Source organism: Cariama cristata, unplaced genomic scaffold (genome assembly GCF_000690535.1).
Source record: "Cariama cristata isolate BGI_N322 unplaced genomic scaffold, ASM69053v1 scaffold4433, whole genome shotgun sequence".
Classification (NCBI taxonomy): domain Eukaryota; kingdom Metazoa; phylum Chordata; class Aves; order Cariamiformes; family Cariamidae; genus Cariama; species Cariama cristata.
Window position 1 is genome coordinate 6,748 of NW_009608812.1, and position 10,677 is coordinate 17,424.

Genomic DNA, 10,677 nt, shown 5'->3' on the forward strand with positions numbered 1-10,677 from the left:
CAGGAATAAACATTGCTCTAGATTATGCTTTGAAAGGCTACTTTTGCTTTAAAATTCCTATCCTCTGATATGGAGAAATTTCACAATTATTTTAATTAAAAGGATAAAATTTAATTTCCTTCTGCTCTCAGGATAATAGAAGTACATTGTACTGCAATTCTCTTAATTCCATCTCTCTTCTCCATATTTAATTTTCCCCTTTAAGAAATTTTGCTCAAACCTATAAATGAACCAGTGGTAAAGTACACACCAGATTTGATACTAGAAAATATTACTGTACCGTAATATCAAACTTCGCAGTAGTCCCTGCTGATAAAAAAATGTACTGGTAAGCAAAATACATAACCCTTGAAATTTGTGGACTCATAGAATGGTTTGGTTGGAAGGGACCTTAAAGCCCACCCAGTTCCAACCCCCTGCCCTGGGCAGGGACACCTCCCACCAGACCAGGTTGCTCACAGCCCCATCCAACCTGGCCTTGAACACTTCCAGGGATGGGGCATCCACAGCTTCTCCGGGCAACCTCTGCCACTGCCTCACCACCCTCACTGGGAAGAATTTCTTCCTTACGGCACGGGGTGTACGGTGAAAAGAGAGGGAGGCAAGGCGCTCTTTCAATGGCAGTCAGTCTCACTGATAAATCAGCCAGACTTTCCATCCTAACAGAGGACAACGCTAGTCAGCTGGACAATCTACTTGCTTTAAGTTTGGTCTTTTAAAAAGCATTTAAACCTAGTTTTATAAGCTGAACACTCATATTTGGGAAACTGAGCATAAATACATATTTTAATCCCATTCCAAAGTTATACCCAAGGTTGCCGAGGCACATTATACCCAAACAAAACAATTGTATTGATGTCTAAACAAACCTTCATTTGGATGACAATTCCTTACCTGTTTGATTGCTGTAATGGTTTTCTGGGCAGGAAACACACTCGTAGCAGCACGTGTGGGGGCTTTCTGTGACCTTTTTCATCTGTCCTGGCCTGCAGTGCTGGGAGCATGTTGACTGAACCTTCTGCAGTGAGCAGAGAACAAAAAAAAATCAGCTCGGGCACAACTGATTGCTAAGAAATGTTAAAATAAACCTCCAGTAATTCTGCACTTTGCACTCTCCTTTGCGGTCTAACACATTTTAAGGGAATCTGAAAATGATGCTGGGAAAAAAGCATTCTAGGCTGCACGTTTCTTGTATTTTCTCCACACAGTCAAGAAGTGATGGGATGGGGCATTATCTACCCGATAAATTTATTTTTTGGTCCTGAATGCCAGTCAGTGGAATCATCTGTAACTTTACAATCCAGATCAAAGTGTCTCCTCCAGCTTTGAACCTGGAACCTCTAGGACAAGAGGAAACAGTCTCAAGTTGTGCCAGGGGAGGTTCAGGTTGGACATTAGGAAGAACTTCTTCACTGTAAGAGTTGTTAAGCATTGGAATGGGCTCCCCAGGGAGGTGGTGGAGTCACCATCCCTGGAGGAGTTCAAAAAAAGGCTAGATGTGGTGCTTCGAGACATGGTTTAGTGGGTTTAGCGGGCATGGTGGCATCAGGTATACGGTTGGACTTGATGATCTTTGAGGTCTCTTCCAATCATTATGATTCTATGATTCTATGATTTAGATCAGCTCGAAAAAAAGCCCAGAAGCATCTGCCGGGGAATTCGAGTGGGCTGCTTCACAGGTGAGGTCCTGAAACCCTGTTCAGCTGCTCTGAGCCTAGGGCAGACACCTGGGCTCGGGGCAGACGCCTCGGTGGGAGCTCTGCCTACAGCCCTGATGTCCCTGACCCTCGGCAGCTCGTCCCTGCACCGCGAAGCACCGCTCTGGGGTGGGTGATCAGGGCTTGCTCTCGAGGTCTGAGTTCAGGTCCTCCTTCCAAAGAGAGTTTTTTGTAAAATGGAGAAGTAGTCCTGAGGGACACTGCTATTTCTTCTCCCTCCAAGATGGTGCTCACAAGGAGATGGAGACGTTTCCTTGCCATCCTGAGCAGCATCGCAAAGAAGGACAAGATTTGAGGTTTCCTTCTGTCCTCAGCCTTCTCTGCCAGTGGAGCCCAAGGCTGAGACCCGAACTCAGCCTCTCCCCATCCCCTCCGCGGTGAACGCCTTGTGGCACAGAGCTGCACAAGGAGCCAAGACCTCCACCCACGCACAGTTTGCCCAGCTGGAACCGGCCAGGGCCACCCACTAACCCTGTCTGCACCAGTGCCGGGGCACCGGGGGGTACCACCTCCCTCACACTCCTGTAGTCGGCTCTAATGGGAGCAAACAATCAACAAAACTTTTTTCTTTTCCTTTTTTTTTTTTTAAACAGTAAAGGCAATAGATATGAGTCTTCACGTGCGACGTAAATGGTGGTGGTACGTAAGAGAGGGGGCTTTTATATGCGGTCATTTTTTATTTTAAAACCCCTTTTCAAGATTCCGGAGTAGCATCCTTAGGACAGACATAACTTCTCCTCTTAGGAAATCTCCTAGGAGCATTCTGGAGAAATCTCTCCGTTTCAAATCACACGGCCTGCTTACAGGCTGACATGCTTCTCAGGGCGCACAAGAGCGGTCGAATGTACCCAGCGAGGGTGCTCTGCTCTAAAGGGAGAACATGGAACCGCAAGGGAGATTTCCAGCTGACACATGTCAGTCGCAAACACTGGAGGGAGGAGAAAACATATGAAACAAATTTCACATCTTATGTCAACAAATCAAAAGCTACCTTTAAATCCAGAAATTGCTTTTTTTTGTCTTCATCCTCAAATATAAAGTCATCTTTCTCTGGGTCATATTCTGCCATAGTGGTGATTTCAATGCGGCCATCAATTTCTTTCCAAAAAAGTACATCGTAACTGGTGCTCATATCGCCGTTGGAGTCAAACTTGATTTCTTTATCATCGTCAATGATTGTAACTTTTTTAAGTTCTTCAAGGAGCTAAATATAAGTATAAGGAACGATAACATACATCAGTGTCATGTCAATGTGATAAACTCAATAGTTTAACATCTGTATGATAATCTCTAGTTAAAAAGAAATGTTTTTTAGGAGTAAAAGAAATCTTAAAATTGAAAATCACCTTTATAACAGTTTATTTTGATGTCTTACACAGAATTACATTATTCAGGCAATCATGTTGACTTTAGACATCTACTACTAAAAAAAAAATCATCATTTCTTAACTCTAGGTAATGTGTACAAATGCTTATGTTAGTATTTTTTTTCCAGCTTTGGAAATTTTGGTACGATGATGGGAAAGAAAAGATTTTTGCTTGCAAGAGCTAATGGCCTTTTGGAACTCGCCTTCTTGTAAAGAACGACCGTGAGTGATGCTCCTGTTGTTACTTTACTGTCACCGGAGTCAGTCTGGGCAACATTTGCTTCCAGAGTAGCCTCTCCCAGCATGTCTGGAAATCTCTAACGTGGTTTTCAGCTGTGGCTCTGACAGCTCTGTGTAATGCAAGGTGAGATGCAGAACTGTTAAATGGACAAGACGTGCCGGTGTGCTCAGGTGAAGCGATCAATGGCACAATGGCGATAAACAGCAAGGCCATATTGGATAGATGGTAGGAGAGTCCAAAACAAGTGTGCTTTGGTACGGCAACTGCCCAGCTTCGTGCTGCAAGCCATTCTGTTCAACAAGGGGAAATTTCTGTCTCCCTCATCACAAAGAGCCAGATCCAGAAGTTCTGTGTGACTCTAGGAAAGGAGAGGTTAAGGCACATGCCACCCACTCCCGGTTCATGGGGAGACCGTCGAAGGCCTTGCATTAGCTACCGTGGCTCTTAGTTGAAGTAAAGGCTTTATCCTTTAGCAGGCCTAATGATTTTTGGCAACAGGGATTAACTAACAAGAAAAAACTCCGAGATTTTGGTGAAAGGCTGAATTTAACTGCGTTTTGCAAAGCACGCTTTTAGATGGATCCATTTGTGATATTTGTAGCACTGCTGACAAGTATACTACCGCAACAGGCTTTGGCAAATGTATGTATATAACACATCGGGTGTATAGAACATGTCATTTTTTTGATGTGTAACATGTCGGTTTTTTGAGAGTTCACATACTCTCACTGCATCTCTACCAATTTATGAAGAACCAAAGTGTGCTTCTAACCAGTATTGCATTTGAGTTGCTTGTTGCATAGTTGTGTGGGACAGAATAGGACTTTTTTTGTTGTATATACTCAGGCTACTCATTCAACCCTTCTCTTCTCCACTTTTCCAATTTCTCTAACAACGTGGGAACAACAGAGCTTTTTGAATACATCTTGAGCTTCAGACAGAAATGGCTAATAATTAGCAACATTTTGATGTAACTGATGGTTATTTTTGCAAAATCTGTGACACCAATGACTCTGTTGTTCCTCTGTGTGTGGAGATGCGTGATATGGATCAGTTGCATCCTAAGATTTATAGATATACCCATGCCTAGAGGGTTTAAATTTAGTGTAGATGAAATGTATTATGAAAACAGCACAGGGAGAATAACTATCTCTTTCAGTTTTCTTCATGAGTTCTTAGCCTCTTAACAGGACTTTTAATTTGGGATTTAATTCAGTGACGATGTAAATGTGGTTCCATAAAGTTATGTCCCCTGTAGAGCAGCCCTGAATTTGTCCTCTTTGCATCTACAAATTCGTGTAAGAGTCTGATTGTTACTGGTTTGTTGGCTTTTTTTTTCCGAATCCCCTATCTTGGTTTGACCTGTCCTGACCCAGGATAAGAGGTCAGAGCAAGCTAGAGTGTTTCAGTGGTTGTTTGACTTTTAAATGAACTTTTGTTTAACCCTCGGAGTAAAAGTGTGTAAAAGGGAATACCCCTGAGCAGGTTCCTTGGTAAGAGGTCAGGTCAGGTTTACTTGTCTGATTTTTCCTCTTCTTTTCCCACCCAGTAGAGTTTGACAACAAGTACCTCACCCATCTTAAAGATTGTGTCTAATTTTCCTACCCATTTCTTCAGTACAAATCAAGACCAGCCAGAGGAATAGTCTGTTGCATTTTTACTGTCAAGGAAAGATCCATTATAGAGGAAAATACCTGAATTCAGACAAAACAGAGACAATGGTGAGAGAGAGAGAGGGGGGAAAACTGAAGCTCTTTGGTGGATGCTCCTATCCTGCAATATCCCCATCTCTCAAGAGCACTCACTGCGGTCTGTTAGAGTGGTTTGTGCAACAGGACCAGCCACTAATGGCCGAAGGGCTGCGAAGTCAACCGCAGACTGACGACACGTTTTATTCTGTCCCACAGGAGCAGCTAGCAAGAGGTTCCAGCAAGAAACCTACAGACTGGAGCCTTCATCCCAGCTGGTGCCTACTCTGTGTGCTCTTTGAAGGTGATGGGGGAGGTGTTAGGGTAGCTAATGAAGCCCAGCAGCTAAAGATCGCCTCTGCACCTGGGGACTCCCGCGTTTACAGCCATTGCTATTGTACCCGTGAAGGAGGAGATGGTGGGTCTGCAGTTACGCACCATCAGTTAGCTATCTCTATGTGAAATGCAATAAGCACTCTCTGTCTACAGCAGAACAGAGCCGTGGCTTAGCACCAGGAGCCTCTGCATCTGCATGGGCCAAAATAAGGGAGACAGAACTGGAGTCTAGCTCTCATCGCTGCAGCAGTTAGATACTGCTGCTCTGGCACATAGTCTGTGATTTCAGTTGGTGAAGAAAAGCAGGAACAGGAATAAAAAGTCATTTAGAAAAAGGACCAAGCTAGTAAATCCAGGAATGTGGGAGCAAAAATGAGATGAAAGTTATGCAGAGGGAATGAGACCTGAAAGAATTAATTCCATACCTCCCAGGGGGTGAAGGCAGAGGGATCCTTGCAGTTTCTGTCTTTGCATTGCCCTTTAATGGCATGAGCAATGGCATAGACTGCAAGTATAGTGCTATGGATAAATCCTGGTTCTATGTTAGCATTCAAAAAATCATCTCTCCAGATCTGATGTTTACTCTCAACATTTTGCAACAGATCCTCTTGGGACTGGTTTGAAAGGCACGTTTGAAAATCGTGATATTCCAGGTGTGCACAGACTGACAAAAGCGTAATATATTCACGTAAAAACTTGTTGTTGTCAGTGGGCCTTTCATGAAGGTTTCTCAGAAAGTCTTGGAATGTGGAGACATCTCCACTTTTAAATCCAAATCCCACAATGGTTCCCAGCTGTCCGATATTGGGAATTGTACTGATTTTGACTGCAGCCGACCAGTTATCACTTGCAATCCAGATTTTATTTACGTTCCTCTCAATTGCCTTCTTAAATAGTTTGAGCACATGGATCTGTCTCATAAAGACAACGATAACATTTACTCTGGTTTCCTTGACAATCTTCTCAATTGCGTGATCGACTTTGGTGTGAAAGGTGTTGTCAGAGAGGTAGGCAGGCAACATTTCTTTAAAAGCTATGCAGACGTTGTTTGCCATGGCCTGGACCCCAAAGCTCTCCAAAGCGAACCGCCCGTTGTCATCATCCGTGGCTATTACTCCAATCCAATTCCACCCAGACTCACAGATCAAGTGGGCCATTGCTCTTGTCTGATGAAAATCACTGGGGATTGTCCTGAAGAAAGAAGGAAACCGGATTTTGTCACTGAGGATTTCAGCTGACGATGCAGGACTGACCTAGGAAGAGCGAACAATGCCGTTACGGAGGCGGTCTCCCCCAAAGGACACCAAGAGATCCAACCCCACCGCGATTGCTTTTTCATCCAGCCTGGCCCAGGCTTCCTCCTCCCGTGGGTGGGCATCGCCCGGGTGCAGCCAAGTGGGGCAGGTTCCCTCACCCCGCTCTTAGGAGGCAGACCCATGCCCAGTCCCAGCGCCACTATTTTAATCCACATAATTGCTTCAGTGAAGGCGAAGAATAAAACCTTTCAAAAGGGATATGACAATTATGCTGGATTTTGTTTTACTCTGTTCAGATACCATCGACATGCTATTCAAAACAATATTTAAAACATCGGAAGCATTAACTATTGTTTGAGTTATTATTCAAATTGCTAGTACCCTTACACTTTGCAGTATTTTTCTATCACTGAGTACGACAGTATGGTTCACCCACATGTGTATTTTCTCTCCAAGATTTAATTGCTGTATTTTAAAAGGGTCATTAAGTCTGTTTTAGATGAACCTCCCAGAAAAACAAACAGTAACCAATACTACGGAATGCTATAATTCTTTCATAAAAAAGATTTATTGCCTTTTTCTTGTCAATGTAGCTAGAAAAACATAAATGGAACATTGTTATCTAAATCTCTCTAGTTTTAATTCTTTCCTATTTGTTTGTAGGAGCTTTTTTTTCTACACGTATATTTCCTTTGTTGCTTGTCAGTTCTTAAAAAATAAATCTAAGGTTTCCAAAATGAGAGTCACCTGTCTGGAGGGGACATCAAATCTTGCTGATGTCAGAAGATTTCCAATGCTGTCAATGAGAAAAATCTGCTGGGTCACATTTTCCATCTCTGTGTCCCAATGCAGATTTGTTTGATCACTTGCCGTTTGATTACGTTCAAGTGTGGCATTTTAATTTTCATAGTTCTTACAGCTCCTGTGATGGAGCTGGGGGTCATAATTACTCCCTACCATTGCAGAGGAAAAGATTCAGATAGAAGTTATGTTTAGCTCAGATTTTAGGTCTTTCCTATGTGTTGGTTACTATGTTCCTACTTTGCAGTGAGGTAATTTATATCAAATTGCCAAACCCAACCTGCAACGCAGGATGGTGTGGAAGTGGATCTTATTTTTCCTTCTTGGTCCTGGCCCTGACCCCAACTCCTTTGCAATGGTGAAAGTACAAATGTCAGCACTGGCCTAAGAGCAAGTGTGGGACTGTACTAGTCCTGGAGAGGTCAGAAATTGAGAAGGATGCTTTGGGAAGGAGCCGTGTGGATCTAGAGAGTTGTATTCTTTCTCTTCTACAGCTGCTTGAAAAGTAACAGGAATAAAACTGTGTTTTAGAGCAACATTCCTCACTTCCCTGTCCATCCTTATAACAGACTCCAGCACCTAATCTCTCTCAGGCAGGAGAGAATTGTTCCAAATTTCTGGCCAAAGGACCAGACAGGACCAACTAATGGAGCTGCCAGGCTGACAAGAGCCCAGCATCATCCTGAAATAGCACTTGGAAGCATGTGCCTGGGTCATATAAAACAGCCCCTACGGCCTTTGTTTAGGTAAGTGAATCAAGCCCTCCATTTGGGGTTGAACCCCACCCCTCCTGATGTCCTTGGGTTGAGCCAAATCCTGTCCTGTAGCAAACACGTGGCTTTTGCAATCCCTATGATCAGAGCCGCACCTTTATTCTAAGCATGGTAAACTTGACCCTCTGTCCAAACCGAAATAATTCCCTCACACCCACCTGTGGGATTAGCTGCAAAGCCAACAGCCTTGAAACTGCCATCGACACCTCTGAGTAGGTGGCTCCAGTGACCGCCTTAACTCTCGGGATGTAGTCTGAGTAGTTACACTGGAACTCTACAACATCCTCAGAAGAATTGAATTTAGAGAGAAACCTCAGAGCAGACGCCATGGCTTTTGTAACTTCTGCACACGTGTCATAGATCTCGTAGCCCAGAGTAACTCCGGACAACAGCGTTGAATTGTTGATTGTTTCAATAGCATGTATCATTGCAAGTGTCTGAAGAAAAACCTGAATTTCAAAGCTGTCGGGAAACACAGAAGTTTTCTTTTAGAAAAACATTGCTGGGAACAAGGCTGGAGCAAAGTCCGTTTTGAGCATATCCCTCAGAATTTGACAACTACTGAAAAGAAGTGATGGATAGCGTGTTTTGTGTGATTTGCTTGGGTTTTAGTGCACAAAAGATTAGAAATCCTATATTTTTGCCTCACCTAAATGGAAGATTAAGTAATATAAACACAAAACTTAACATATACCTGAATAAAAGTGTTTTTCTGAAAAAACCCGATACTAAAAAATTAATTTTCATGTTACATGAAAATTTGCAAGTGATATCTTCAGGAAGCATCTGTCAAAGTCAGTGAAGCTATCCCCATTTACTTCATCTGCCCAGTAAGCTTTTTTTAAAATTTATTTACTTTCACCAAAAGCATGAAACAAAGAAAAGAAAGGACTAAATATTTCAGAGTAGAAGTAAATATTTCAGAGGTTGAGGTCTTCTATGGTTGGATCAATGTTCCTGAAATCCTCTCTAAACCCGACGAAGGCAGTACAGCTATTCCCCGTACCTCCAGTGGATATTAGAGCAGAGGTTTAATCAGAACCGTGCTAGCACAAAATGCCTGCAATACAACCAACCCTTCTCTCAGGCAAGCTTCTCTAAAGGTTACAAATCTTGCAAACTAAATTAAATTTCAAATGGACCTGAAACAATTTATGACTCCATAGCAAAATAACAGAAGACTGACAAAATTGTCAACTTTGTCATAATTTTAAAATAAATGCAGATGGATACCTGCATGTCCAGCTGATTATTAGATTCAGATGTGGGATTAAGTTGTGTATAAAATTCAAATAAAATTTGAGGATTTGCACCTGTATTAAAATAAAAAAAATGCATGTTTGGGATTTCTGGGCTTAGGAAAGCTTTATTATATACTTTAAATGAAGTTCTTTACCAGGTTTCCTTTGCATTCTTTCCAGAAAAATGGACGTTTCAAGCACAGTAGGATTTGGAGCCAACAAAATAAATATTCTGATGCACAGCCTGAATCTGAACACATACATGACATGGTGTTCATATGTAGTCTATCCTATAACATAATGCCACAACCATAACACAAAGTGTAATAATTACGGTAATTATCACAATAATGACAATTGGGTCAGCAAGGTACTACCGTGGATTACAACTGCGCTGCCCTGTGAGGTGGGGGACACACTTTAGCGTGGGCTTAGGTGAAACGGAACAGTCTGCCTGTGTTCAAATCACACAGGTACAACCTCAGAGCAAATAATGCACCACCGCACAGCACGGTACTTCAGACGTACGGCAACAAATCCGCATTTACATGGAAATTAAAGGATTGCTCAGCACAAACCTTCGGGGCTATTTGATTATATATGAAGATTGAAATAGGATCAAATGCTCATTCCCTTCCTCAGGCAGCCACGCTTTTTTTTACTGTAACTTTGCCATACTTTATCACCCTGTATTAATCTATGTGCAATTTATGTGATGTCCAAGACTAAGAAATGCAAGAGAACCAGATTTTGTTGATCTTAATATGTGAGGTACGTGCCCGATGTGAGTGACCTCTTCTTTGCCACATATGTAATTTCCAGTATTTACTCACCCGGCGCAGTTCTGAATTACTGGCTCGATGGGATATTCTTCTGGATGCAGCATTTCGCTATGAACCGCAAACAAGCCTCCGATAACGATGTCCCCCGGAGAACTGGCACCCACGAAGTCGTCAGTATTCTGGCACGAGAAAGCGATATCAGTGCCGATCACAAAGCAGGCGATCCAAAAGCTGACGACTGCCATGTTTCTGTTTCACTTGCTCACTACCAGCTTTAAGTCAATTAAGGGAGGCTGCAGGGCCAGCGAGGGCTCCCGTGTCACCTACAAACAGCAGCAAAGGGAAAGGGCTGCTCCCAGAGGTTAGTCACACCCCATAAGGTGCTTGTATTTGCTTCACTGGCTGAGGCGATTTTATTGAAGGTACTAAAGCAACGCTGTCACGTAAAACGTGAGGGTGCAGGGGTGGGAGAGC

General features: G+C 42.9%; 1 protein-coding gene across 1 annotated transcript in view; it reads right to left on the reverse strand.

Annotated features, from left to right (window-relative positions):
• GPRC6A (G protein-coupled receptor, class C, group 6, member A) overlaps nt 1–10,448 on the reverse strand; it is a 12,150-nt gene extending 1,702 nt beyond the window's left edge. The window contains exons 1-5 of the mRNA XM_009697285.1: nt 10,255–10,448; nt 8,339–8,642; nt 5,776–6,603; nt 2,710–2,922; nt 895–1,018 (exon numbers count right to left, since the gene is read on the reverse strand). Coding sequence (XP_009695587.1) covers nt 895–1,018; nt 2,710–2,922; nt 5,776–6,603; nt 8,339–8,642; nt 10,255–10,448 — 1,663 coding nt within the window. The remainder of the gene's footprint in view (nt 1–894; nt 1,019–2,709; nt 2,923–5,775; nt 6,604–8,338; nt 8,643–10,254) is intronic.
• Nucleotides 10,449–10,677: the final 229 nt, after the last annotated feature.